Below are 13,929 nucleotides of genomic sequence, written 5' to 3'. Positions count from 1 at the left end.
GCTGTAGGTGGCTGTAGCCCAGCTGTAGCCTGTGGTTGAAGGCCAGACCGTGGCTGCATACTGACTGGAAATGCTCATCTATATGTACAGTGTTCTATGGGATGGCCTGCCGGGGCTGGAGGTTGGCCTTCTGGCTCCTGTCAGCAAGAATCGAAGACAGGGACCCTGGGGACTCCCAAGTGGCCAGCTCTTGGCTTCTCACCCCACCGTGATTGATAGCACTCTTGTATTCTTTGCAGAATGATGAAATTGAACCTGCTGCATTTACTTATGACAAGTTCTATGAACTGACACAAAAGATTTGTCCTCGGACAGATATAGAGGATCTTTTTAAAAAAATGTAAGTTCTACTTATGAGCAAGTGTCTTGTAATGTGATCCTTTTAGAGTTTTAAAAAATTTTTTGAGCTAAGATTTGATAGCAATGTTGATAGTGTCTAGGATATTTAGCCAGAGTTACACTTTCACCCCTTAGTATAAAAGTTCACTCTGATTCTTTGAGAAACTTTTATGAAGTTAATTGCAGCACCTGGAACCCCTTCCCCCCCCTCCTCCCCCCTGCATTGGCTTTACTAACTACCTACAATTTTAACCTGCTCCTTTAGGTATTAACCCGTTATGTGAACTAACTAGATTGGATTTGGAATGTTATTATGTTGTTGAAAAGTTCATTCATTCCAATTCTTCCAAATGGATGACTTACATGTTGTTTTTAAAGTAACACTTTTTTTATAATGCTAAAGAAGAATTGCAGATATTTACTGTGAGCTAGAATGTTTTCTTTCCCTTGTTGTTGGTTTATTGTTGCTGTTTTTTTTTTTTTTTTTCTTCCAGTCTCTGGCCATTTTAAGAATGCACCACTACTTCAGGGTTAGAAAATAAGTTTAGAATTAACATCAACAAATGTCAACATGTAAATCGTACCTACTGTAGCATCATATACAAAAACTTACTTTTTCTAATAAATTTCTTTTCAGCAATGGAGACAAAACTGATTATTTAACGGTAGACCAATTAGTGAGCTTTCTAAATGAAGTAAGCTTTTTCATACATTAACTCCATAAAGTCTGTGTGCAGTGGCTTGCCTCTCCAGTGTCTCATTGCATGCCGCTTCATATGCCCTCATTTGCTTTGCTTCTGACCTGCTGATCTTTCCATGATGGCTTTACCAGGTGCAAAAATCAGCTGTTGCCCTGTGTATCCATTCGCTTCCTGTATGTTGCTTTGCACACTGCTTTTTTTTGTTGGTTTCTTGCTGTGATGTGTAGCTTTGGTTTTGTGTGTGTATGTGTGTGTGTGTATTTTATAAGATATTCATTTAATTAAATATGTGTGTACTTTTGCAAGATGGTATTTAAGGTATTTTTTTTTTCTATTGCTCTTGTTAAGTAGAGAGAATGGATTGAGTTTACCACACTACTATTGGATTCTCCATTGCTAACTTTTTTCTCATATCTTGCATGGACTAGAAAGCTTTATTTTTGTCTCTTAATGAATTGCATGTTAAAAAAAAAAAAAGTAGGTTCAAACAAAATATTTTGAAACAGCACAACACTGGAGTTCCTGGGTGAAAATTTAGTGCCTATATTGGATTACAGGTCAAATTTTTGCTTTTTATTTCTACAATATGCTCAGACCTCATTTTAGAATGCCTTTTACTTAACAGCCAAAATTGGCTACAAAAATTTGCTTGAGCACCAAAAAATGTGTTATGAGAACACATAAAGATATAAAGATTCCAATTTGTATCACAACTAGAACAACTTTTTTTCTTTACATATCCACAGAAATGGATTTTCTCTTCAGTGAAACCCATTGTATCTCTTATTAATCCAATAAAAGGAAAATCCACATTTTTCTGATACATTAAGAATTTAAGTGAGGAATGTGCAATATATTTATCTTTTAAAAACAGTTGTCATTGACCACTATGCCAGTAAATGTTATAAAGGACCTAATGCCAGTCGTGAAGTATTGCCTTAAGAACTGACAGCAGGCATACTTTGATTTGCCAGTTTGTAAAGACAAATGACATCAGTGCCAAAAGCTTTCCTCTTCTTCCCCTGTCAGGGCTCAAAGGCCCCCAGTGTGTAGGGTTACACATTCGAAGCTGTAGTAACAAGAGCTCAGAAACACTGATAGAGGAAAGAGAAGGCATCCATACATCAGCACAGAAGCTTCCACTTTTAAATAATCCTTTCAACACATTACAATATTTATTTTATTTGAAAATATTTCAAATTTTCCACCCTAGCAGTGTTTGGTCATGCAAATACTATGTTCCGTCTTTACCCAGATATTATTCACATTCTTAGCCACCAACTACTCAGAAAATAAATTGGTTTTCTTTGTTTCTTTAACCCCTTCTCTCTCTCTCTTCTACTTTATATATATATATATATATATATATATATGTAGTTTTATTTCCCTCAGCTTCATCCTGCACTTTGGGCCACTGATCATCTTAAGTTTTGTTGAGGTGGACAGGAATCTTGTTTCTACTAAAGAAGAAAAACACTTGAGTGGAGGCGAGAAAATCCACCATATCATCAATTGCCACTTCCAAAATTAAAAAAAAAAGAATTCTTATATGCTCTTCTTATATGCACCAGCCATCTATCAAACATTACAGAATTTAATATGCATTTCACTCTCTAAATAAAGAAATGATTCTGAAGTCTTATCTCCTGCCTTTCCCTTCATGGCTTATTTTTATATACCTATATAATAATACTCTCCTTATTCCTATTAATCTAAGACTTACTAGTTAATATTTAAAAGATATGGTCACCCTTACTTTCTTGCTTTACTATTCACATTTTTCCTTAAAATACTTGTCATCTAGTCACTGTTATAGTGGCCAGTAGAACTCATCTTTTTAATGTTTCTATTTGCATTGTCATTGACATTAAGGAAATGTCACCAACCAAACCAGATTGTATCATTGGTGCTCAGGACTCATTATCACAAGATTGTTTACACATACACACACACACACACACACACACAAATGTATTATCTACAAGTGGCACCACATCAGGAGAACAGCAGGAGTCAGTACTCAAGAAAAGCCTACATGCCAGCATGGCAAGCAGAGGAAAATGATACAGAAAAGAAGAGAATATGCAAACATGCAGGAATGGGGAGAGTTTGGTCTTCTCAGGTCTGAGGGGCAGCAGGCAGTCTAGGGTAGTCAGGCAATCCCAAGACAGTTGATGATATGCATTTCACTGTTTAAATAGGTTGCCCTATTCTGTGTTGTCAATTAAAATGAACCACAGATATTAAACAGGCACTCATGCTTTCAGCAGCTTCAGAAGGAACAGAAATCCTCAGCTAAGCTTTAGATGACCCATCATAGCCTCAGGAATGCAGGACAGGAACCATGTGGTTATTCTTGGTGCAGGCTTCACTACAGGAGCACCTGTGACTTGGGGTGGGATAATCTGGAATCATCATGATTCAAGAGCTCTTTAGGCCACAGAGAATACAAGAGCATTTAGGAAAGTGTACAGCCTTTATTTTTAGTCACTTCTACTCTGAATCTCTTCATGTTCTAGCCAATCCCAGTAAACTCAAATGGAAGCACTAGAGAGAAATCTGACTGTCTCCTGAAGAAACTTTGTCAAACTTCTAGAATGTTCCACTAGCTCTTTGCTCCCTCTTTTTTGAGCCCTAGCATTACCCCTCTCATCTCTCCAAAAATCAAAATACTCTATATACTCTTTCAAAACCCACAGTGAAAAGTTCACTTAAGAAGGGAGTATGCTTTCCAATATTTGGGCTTAGGTCTAAACATCTTAAAAATACTTCAGTCACATTATCTCAACAGGACAGAATTCGCATTGTGCTAGAAGCTCTGAATACTGCACTAAGACAAGAAATAATAAAAGAGCCTCACAAACAGGAAAGGGCAATGCCCTCTGACTATTTGCAAGTAATTATTACTCTGGTCAGCGAAATTGTCAACTGAACAACTGTTTGAATAAATAAAAGGTAGCCAGAGAAGTGATCAACAATCAGACACATGCACACCACTATGAACCAATTAGATAACTAACAAAGGAAAAAATCAAATTTATATTAGCAGAAGCCTTGCTGCTAGCCACCAATTCACAGTTTGTAAATCCCTTTGCTCTTTATATGAAATATTCTCTCTAATGTGTACTAATAGGATCTTCAGGCTGCTGGAAGGGAAGGAGAAACGATCAGCCATTTACTGCATTGGTTGTTGGGGAGGGGATTGTTCCTCCTCCCTGTCCATGTCTCCCACCCTGTCCACTTACAAAGTTGTCACTAGTAGCTTTAGACCTGTTCCTTTTCTGCTCTCAGTATCTCCTTGCTCATTGTTCCAGAAGTGTGATTTGGACTAGCAGCACTGGCTCCCTGGGAACTTGCTAGTAATCCAGAATCTTGGATCCCCCCCAGATCAACTGAGTTGGATTCTACATTTGACAGGTTCTTCAGGTAGTCTGTCTGCACTTGAAAATTTGTGAACCCACTCTTTTAGTAGGTTCTCTGGATCTCCCCTCAGAATGCTTTATGTCACGGGAAGATTGTAAGAACAGCATATATCTAATTACATTCCATAATGAATTTAGTCTCAGAATTCTACCACCCAGGTCTAAAATCATGCCATACCCCAGTCTAATTCCCATCCAGTGGATTAAGGAAAACTTTGCTTATATTGCAAAATGGCAAGCTAGAGTTTAGGAGAGTTGCCAGAAGCATTCACTGTGTGTTGCCGCAGGTTAAATAGTGCTACCAAGCCAGCTTTCTGTATGTGACAAGACTGGAAATCTCTGGACTTCAGTTTCACTCCCTACCCCTTCTCTCTTCCTGGAGAGAATCTAGTTGATTTTAATTTTACCTTATTCTCGTCTGACTTACAAAGATGGTAAGAATTAAGAGTCTGCAGAATTGGAAGTTGCATGGAGAGCAGAAGAGAGAGATCAAAATAAGAAGAGAAAAGAAAGTCTTCGGTGGCCACAATAATTAAGAATTAGCTTGATTTTTCTGTTGCTGGTAAACATAACTCTACCTCACATATATCACATGTTCACACTAGGGCTAAACCTGATTCTTAAAAATTATTTTCTTTTATAGTTGAGACAGTATGAGGGCCCAAGATTTCTTTCCATTTACAGTATCTTTATCCTTTAATGTGAAGGGAAAAAAAGACAGAGGGCGGTATTTAGCCTGATGAATAAGCCTACTCTGACAAACTGTTATTTATATCTCTCTCGAATATTATGTATGTCAATATCAGTCTCTCCCAATGCTGCTTGGGTTGATGCCTTTTCTCAGTAAGTGTAAGGACAGAATAATGGAGTAAGGCCCATTATCTCCTCATTGACGTGGGCCAGTTCTGTGACCTATTTTCAGAAGCTATTTAGAATCTCATTTTACAAAGCTCTGGACAGCATGGGGTGAATGTCCTGGATACATCACTTCCCCAATCTCTGCTAAAAGCCAGTGGGTCCCTCACCGTTGGGAAGCATTTTCCTCACTGTGCTTTTGTCCCTGTGGAACTCTTACACAATCTTATTACTCTGAAATTACCTGGAAATGAGCTTTCTACTCATTGTTTTTTCATACAAAAATTAGGCTTTTGTGCCTATCACAAACCTTATGTTTGTTTCCTTGCCTTTTGCTTAACCAGATTGTCCTATGTTTCCTTTTTGAAATGTGAAAATTTCAGCGAGAACAAAAGGTGATTTCATCAAGTTGAGCAGATGCAAAGGCAAATGCAATTTCATATTGTCTGCTCATAATACTTAGTTGTTAAAAATGGAAGAGTAGTGGATTATGACCCATCCATCTTAGGACTCATTTTGCCCGACTGTTGCTTCTGAGAGTCAAGATGGACCAGTGACTTTCATATCTTAGAGCCAAATTTTAATGGAATTCAGTTGGGAGGCTATCTCAAATATTTAGCATTTCTGTGATTGCAGGATTTGGGGACCTTTTTAAAACAACTTCAACATGCTTTTACATGTGGGAGCAGTGCTTCTCAAACTGGAATACACTTCTTACAGAGAATCAGCGTTAAGACATATTGAAACACAGAGTCATGAGTTTCACCCCAGAGAATCAGATCTGATAGGTCTGGGATGGGGCCTGGGAATCTGCATTCTAACAAACACCCAGGTGAGGGAGATGCCACTGCTATTGTGCATAGTCTTCACACTGCAAGTAACCACTAGGTTACAATAGACACGTAGATGGATATAAAACCACATCAATGTCCAATTTCCTCTCCTTTCCCTAGCTTTACTGCTTCTCTTTAGCTGATTCTTTAATCTCTGTCTTTAATTCATACAGATTTGCCCTGACATTTCCATGAGTACAGAATACTTACCAGTGAGCAAATATTTAAGTAAAAAGACTTCATTTCAAGAAGGAAAAGAAATCCAGTTTCAACCATAAACATAACTGCACTGGGGTCCAAAGAGGGTCTTTTATTAAAAGACTCTATTTATTTATGCATACAAGAACTGGTGTGCAGACCAGAGGTGTGGGGGATGAGAGGAATCACCAGAAACAGAATGGAGAGCAGAACAGGCAGATTTATTGAAATACACTGCTAAGGAGAGCAGCTGGCAAGACAGAGAGGTCTGCTGCACCATGTTGGTCAGCTCCCTGGTCGGGGATCCGGGGATCGAACTTGTGCTTCACTGGCTGTTGATAGTTTCATAGTGTTGAGTCTTAACTCCTGAGCCACGTGGGAGGCCCCCAAGAGGATATTTGCCTCCCACAACCACCTTCTTCTGTGATACTACTGACAGAGACAGGAGAAGGAATATGCCTACAAAGAATTTTTTGTTTGTTTGCTTATTTGTTTTGAAAACAGTGCGTTCTCACCAGAGAGGTGGTGCTTGTCATTCCCTTGAATTGAAGACTCGACAGTTGCATGGCACCCATCCATTTCCTAAACAAACTATGGCATGCCCTCCCTTGCCTGGCAGTCCATGATCCACCTCACAATTCCTCTTTTTCTGCATACTTCACAACTTTGTTCTTTATGGTCTCAAGGCCTGTTATTGACATAACAGTATCTGCTCTACCACATGCATGGATGTGAGCTGTTGTGAGCCTTAATTTTCTTAGAGTACAACAGAAGCATGCTTCATTGGGATACATTAATAAAAGGATATTAATTTCTTATTGGTGGATGCTCTTAACTGCATGGGAAGGGGATAAGGACCAGAACAGACAAAGCCACAAATGCTGTAGGGAATTATGTCAAGTGAAATTCTGTTGGCCAAAGGTATTCATTCTGATAGCCCGTTTTTCCAATAATCATTTCAAAACATATGGAGAAGGGAAATCTTTATGAACTTTTAACAATTGTTTCAGTAGTGTCTTTCAAAGTCTGTGCATATATTTGGGTAAAGAGTTGTTGCCAAGGTTTTACCTATTGACCAGGTTTTGCTCACATGTGCTATCTGCCATTATTCGATTGAAGTTTGCTTTATTCATGTATTTCATACATGACCAAGCATGCGGTCCTTTAATCCACAATGAACAATGAAGTTCAGTGGACCCTGTGTCTCCACACACAGAAACATACACACACACACACAGTACACACATGTGTGCACACACAATACACATACATCCATACACACAACCTTATAACTAAATCAATAAAACTTTTTCTCACCACTGCTATGAACTTAGGGTATATTCTTAGTGCCTTCTAGAGTGCCAGGAGCATCTAGGTGCTGATGTGAAAAGAATGACATCACCATCCCCTAAGTGCTTTAACCATTCATTTACTTTCTGCCCAGTGAACATGCTCAGAGAAAACCAAGTTAGATATGATACAGAAAAAACGTTGGAATCTACTTCTATTTAAATACAGATTTTCATATTGTTTATAACCTGTAAATATCCTTATGCTGATTAATTTTTATCATTGTTTTAACTGGTTCATTTTAATATTTATTCCAGAAATTGAAGTTTATAGATTGCCCAATAAATACTACATTGTTTTAGAAAGATATAATAAAAATAAAATGTTTCCCTGTTAACATTAAGGCTTTTTGGAGGTTATGTTTGTTTTTGTTTTGGCACTAGCTTACCATATGATCTACTTGAACTATTTTGGGTTTTGCATTTATTTGTTTTTCCTTTTTTAAAAAAGAAATTTGACCTCTTTTTTTATAGACAATTCTGCCAAATCACTCCCCTGTGGTTTGGGAACTAGAAGACAATACAGTTGACATGCACACCATCTTAGAGAGCCTTCAACTTTTGGAGGGAAAAAAAAAAGTATGTTCTGTATTCTCTCCTCTTTAGATCAGTGAAAGAAACCAACAAAGTGCTTCCAATTTTGGACTTTTTTTGAAGACTATTTTAGGGAGAAAGGCAGGAGGATAGTGAAATCCTATCTTTGTAACTATAAAAATGATAGCCTAGACAGACCTGTTTTTAAGAATCTGTATTTTAGTCATGTAAATGCCCCAAAAGCAAGATATGTGAACTTAAATGGAGTTGTTTTCTCATCATAGCATCAACGAGATCCTCGACTGAATGAAATTTTATTCCCATTTTATGATGTTAAAAGGGCAATGCAGATCATTGAGATGTACGAGCCTGATGAAGATTTGAAGAAAAAAGGTAGTAAAAGTGAAAAAAGCGGGTTTTTCTTTCTTTGGATTTTTAAAGGTATCTTTAAATGCTTTTGACTCCTACAGCCATGGATTGAGAACTGACTGGTTTTTTTTTTTTTTTCTGTTGTTCTAAATGTAAATTTTTTTACTTACATTTTTTTAATTAGAATTTATCTATGCTGTCTGAAGCCTCATGCAAAGAGATCTACTGTGTCAGTAAATATAGTATAGTGATACTCTCCCATGTACTTTCCTGTATTAAGTCTTTAGTATTACAGATGTTTAAAATGTTAAAAAAAAATGCCAAATACAGTCTCTATTTAGAATCTTGGAGAAGACTTTCATTTCCTATAAGAAGACTTTCATTCCCTATATAAATTTTTAACTATTTTTTCCCCTTTTGTTTAGCCACACCAGATAAAATTAACACATGACTTGATAAGCTTTCTCACCCATCATTTGACCTCTGGTGTGAATGATAAATGCAATTGATATGAATAGTCAAGAATCAATTAAGCAAATTGTTAGGGATTATGGAACTTTACCCCTTTCAATGAAAGCTTGAAAACAACAAATTGCCCTTTTCTATTTTCTATTTTCTATTTTTGGCCTGGAGAAGAAATTTAAGATCAGCCCCAAGGCAGTGGAAACCACTTGCAGAGGCCGAGATGGGTGGATGGTGCTAACATAATTGGAGGGTGCTGGGAAATTCCTGAGCCAGAGTCTCTGGCTCAGCTCCAGTGGAGAGGAAGAGATCTAGGTTCAAATTCTGTCCACCGCGGATGCCCTTGAGAATCATGGCCTCAGTTTCCTCCTCTTTAAAATAGGAGTTCTTTTCTTCTTTGTATCAGATGCCAGTAAATACTGCTGAAAGGTGTATTCACTCTCTGAACCCACGTAGAACCTGCTTATACCCATGCATGGTTCGCCATATGACATGACGTCACCCCTTGATAATTTTCAAGCCCAACAGTTTCCTCATAGCTGTAGGAATACAGATCTGCTAAGGCTGAAAATAGCTATTTTCCTCAAGAGTGTTTCCTTATTGCACTCCCTATCAAAATTCTGAATATTACAATGTAGTCCACATCGCTGTGATTTAAGTGAAGGGGAAGTTACTGGCTAGAAAATTTTGCACTTTGCAGGAATGGAAGGAGATTGGATGCTCATCACTGTGTGACTTTGAGTAAAAAACTACCTCTGGGCTTTACTTGCTCTGCTTCTGAGATGATGGGGTCCATATAGTCATTCAACTAACATTCCTCTCCTTGAAGTGTGTAGAAAGCTGTTTTGTTATTTCAACTAACATTCCTCTCCTTGAAGTGCGTAGAAAGCTATTTTGTTATTTCTCTGATCTATCCGTAAAAACCTGCAAAACCTCTCCTCAAAATACATGCTGAATACATCCCTGATTGCGCAGTAGGTTAGAGCACAGCACTGCAAGCTGGCTATAGCCGCTTCAGTACAAATTCAATCCCCCATCCCGCATGTCACGGCAGAACTCTCCTGTCTCACCTGCTGCTCCCCTCAGCAGTGTACTTCATCCATCCGCCTGTTCTGCTCCCCTCTCTGTTTCTGGTGAATCCTCTCGCCGCCCCTGCACCTCTGGCCTGTACCCCAGTTCTTTGCACATAAATAAAAAAAATAAATCTTAAAAAAAAAAATACATGCTGAGTAAATCATTTCTCACCATCTCCGTCTTTACCAGACTGTCAAGTCTATATTGCTCTCTCCCTGGATAAGGTGTTAGTGTCCATCTCGTCTCCTTTCTGCTCAGCTCTACAATTTATATACCACACAGTGGCCACAATAAACCTTCAAACCAAGTTTAATGATGCTAGTCCCTTCTTCACAACCTTCCCAAGGTCTCCCAACACACTTAGAATAAAATCCAAAGTACTTAGTGAAGACTGAAGTCCAGCTGATGTAATCTTTGGGTCCCACATCACCCTCATCCCCAGCAACCTTCCCCTCCACGAAACACTCCTGCCTCAAATCCTCTGTATATACGGATCCTTCTGCTGCTGGGGGTCCCCCAGGTGTGCATGTGTGAATGTGACCGCCTGGGAAGAGCTCTCGCCAACCATGTATGAAACACAGAGTCCTGGTCATTCTTTATCACTTTCACTCCCAGACTTTGTTTCCTGTTTGACATTATATTGAATTCATTTATTTTTTTTCTTTTACTCACTATATGCAAATTTCATGAAGGTGTGGTTTGTCTGTTTCTTCAATACTGCCTCTACCCCAGGGCCCTGAAAAGTACTTGCTTTTAGAATGAATGTATATATGCAGGTTTTTGCATATAGATCAGAGGTGATGTGAAATAATAAAACAGCATTCTACAAACTTTAAGGGGAGGAATGTTAGTTGAATGGCTATATTGAGTGACTATATTGTGAATGGCACACATTTTCATGGCAGAACTCTTGATTACATGTGGTTTTCAGCAGAAGAGTGGATAATAAATTGTGGTATATTCGTATATGGATGCTATATTCTGTATTCGTATATTCTGTATGCTATTATAAACACACTAACATACATTTGTCAGTGAAAACAAATGAACAAGAGCTAATTATATTTACTGAGTAAGCCCCAAGGAAATACAGAGTAAAAATGCAAATAGTGAGATAACTTTGATAAAAATTTTAAGATCTTCAAAAATACCTACTTGAATTAGTGTAACAAAGTTAAATGCCATTGTGAGAATGTTAAACACAAACACTTGAGTAGCTATTGTCTTTTTGACAATAGAAAGATGGAACTGAGTGAAACTGAGGTGGGTTCCACAGAGCACTCTAATGGACTGTGTAAATATTCCTTTAAAAATTGCCAAACAAATAAGATTAAATGCTCAGATCTGGCAAATCTATGGTGGCTTAGGACTCTTTATTATACTCTGTTTTCTGTAAGCTTGAAAGCAATTCATAATTTGAGAATGCTTAAATAAAAACAAAAATTTGTTGCTATTGATGGTTGACAGGGTAGGAGAAATGGCAGAAATATTCATTCCTCTTCTGCAGTTACCATATGAACCTGCCACTTCTCAGGAAATTATGACTGGAATGAACAGTGGCTCTTGGGACCACATTTAAGTGACCACTGCATGTTCTCCTCATCCATTTAATACCCTCCTTTTTTAGATAAAATTGGAAAATTCAAAGAGGCCACTAATCTTCCACCTTGCTATAATCTAGCAGGGAGAATATGCCTTAAAGCTATGTTTTTCATTTTTTGAAGTGCTCCTCTCGTACATGTTCTCTTTTAACATTCATCACAAGTCTGGAAAGCAGGTGCTGATAGTATTTTCCCTCATTTGACAAAAGAGCAAGCTGATATCCAGGAGTGTGTGGAATGAGTCATGGAGGCAGAAACAAACAAACCCCCTGGTCACCACAACTCCTGGAGCTGGGTTTCTGTGCATAGGGACTTGAGTGTTTCTGCCATTGTGGTTAGGAAAGCCAGTACTGCCCATTTGTGGAAGATATTCACAAATTACTTACAATGTGCAGCTCTGTTATTTCATTCAAGTGCTCAACAATGCAGATTCTTAGTAAAGAAACTACGAAGAAGAAGAAACTGCCTCAGCTCCACAAATAAAAGATGAGTTATGTATCCGCAGAGCCAAAGTCTACTAAGATCTTTTTTTGTCCTCAGGCCTCATATCAAGTGATGGATTTTGCAGATATTTGATGTCAGATGAAAATGCCCCAGTCTTCCTAGATCGTTTAGAACTTTACCAAGAAATGGACCATCCTCTGGCTCACTACTTCATCAGTTCTTCCCATAACACCTATCTCACCGGCCGGCAGTTTGGCGGGAAATCTTCAGTGGAAATGTACAGACAGGTTCTCCTAGCTGGTTGCAGGTCAGAAACTCAAGGCAGTTGTTGCTTTTTGTATATGGTGACCTTTGATTTACTCTACTTTACAAACGAAGAAATAGTAAAAAGGAAAAGTCATAATATATACATCGAAAAAATGTATCATGACTTTACTGACAACCCCATAGTCATATTGGTTAACTCCATTATCTACTTATCTACATGGAAATAACTTATTGTGTGGTCTTTCCTTTAATTGCATACATACTATTTTGTTGTAAGGTTTCAATGTTACAATTTCACTATGTCCTAGATGTGTTGAACTTGACTGTTGGGATGGAAAAGGGGAAGACCAAGAACCAATAATAACTCATGGAAAAGCAATGTGCACCGATATTCTTTTTAAGGTACATTTTAAAATTATGCAACTTTTTCAAAACAATTGTGAAAATGCAAGAAATAGTGAACTGTAGAAGGGGAAGCATATTATGCATTTTCTTAAGCAATTTGCCTTTGTAGTCCTTTCTTCCAGTGTTGAGGAGAATGTTCTCTCCTTTATGCTTCTTTTCCTGGTTTCAAATGGTGATGATGCTTTCTAATGAGGTTTCCTAGCAAAATCTCCCTGGTTTATTTACTTTAAAAAGTCTTTTATTTTCTTTTACTGATTTGTTTTATAACTTCATAATATTCTGTAGCACTTCAAAGTGGAATAAAAAAGAGAAATGGAATACAGAAAATGTAAAAGAGGTTATAAATAGAGCTTAGAAAGGCAAGAAGATTAGATAGTGAGACGAGAGTTTATGAGTGCCTGTCAAGAATCCTATAAACTGTCAAGCCATACCACAAATTAGGCTCTAGACTTTCTAGAATTCAAGGAGGGAAAAACGATGATTCTCAGTATTCATAAAACACCAAACAGCTGTTGTTTTGGTGAAACACAATAATTTTCAGAAGGGGCACCAGAGAGGTTTTGTCCTGAGGAGTTTCACCTCCTCTACAGTTTCACAAATTGGCTTCACAGTGATACCCTTTTGGTGATCTCAACATGCAGTTGGAAGGCTGGTTTCTTAGCAGCATTCCTCTAAATGTCTAAGGATATCTTGCCAAAAGACAAGTTTAAAAAAAATCTATGGTTGGCCACTGTACCAGCTATATCAGTTCATGTTGCTTTACTATAACTTGGGATGATATTGCAACATCTGGAGTAACAATTCTCAATCCTTCCTTCCTATGAAAAGCCACCAGGGTGTTCTTAAACATGCAGACCCTATACCCCTAACATTTCGTGCATGTTATTTCTCTTAGTCGAGATAGTGCTGAGTTTTGAGCAGCAGTGAATTCAAGATTAAATTTCCTAAGAAGTTCCAGAAGTATATTCAAGTGGGAAGCCATGAGTTTGCACATCCCAACCTCATAGGAAGGCTTGATGTCTTCTTTAAAGAGCCAAGGAGCCTAATAAGGAAGCTTGGCTAAAAAGAAGACTATC

At 38.0% G+C, this 13,929-nt stretch overlaps 1 protein-coding gene across 1 annotated transcript in view; it reads left to right on the top strand.

Moving 5' to 3' along the window:
- PLCB4 (phospholipase C, beta 4) overlaps positions 1 to 13,929 on the top strand; it is a 322,936-nt gene that overhangs the window by 246,838 nt on the left and 62,169 nt on the right. The window contains exons 10-14 of the mRNA XM_004687176.2: positions 240 to 340; positions 977 to 1,034; positions 8,516 to 8,624; positions 12,278 to 12,488; positions 12,757 to 12,850. Coding sequence (XP_004687233.1) covers positions 240 to 340; positions 977 to 1,034; positions 8,516 to 8,624; positions 12,278 to 12,488; positions 12,757 to 12,850 — 573 coding nt within the window. The remainder of the gene's footprint in view (positions 1 to 239; positions 341 to 976; positions 1,035 to 8,515; positions 8,625 to 12,277; positions 12,489 to 12,756; positions 12,851 to 13,929) is intronic.

The sequence above is a fragment of the Condylura cristata genome, unplaced genomic scaffold, assembly GCF_000260355.1.
Source record: "Condylura cristata isolate star-nosed mole 26May11 unplaced genomic scaffold, ConCri1.0 scaffold00022, whole genome shotgun sequence".
NCBI lineage: Eukaryota > Metazoa > Chordata > Mammalia > Eulipotyphla > Talpidae > Condylura > Condylura cristata.
Note: the sequence above shows the minus strand (reverse complement) of the source record. Positions and strands in the feature narration are given on the sequence as shown.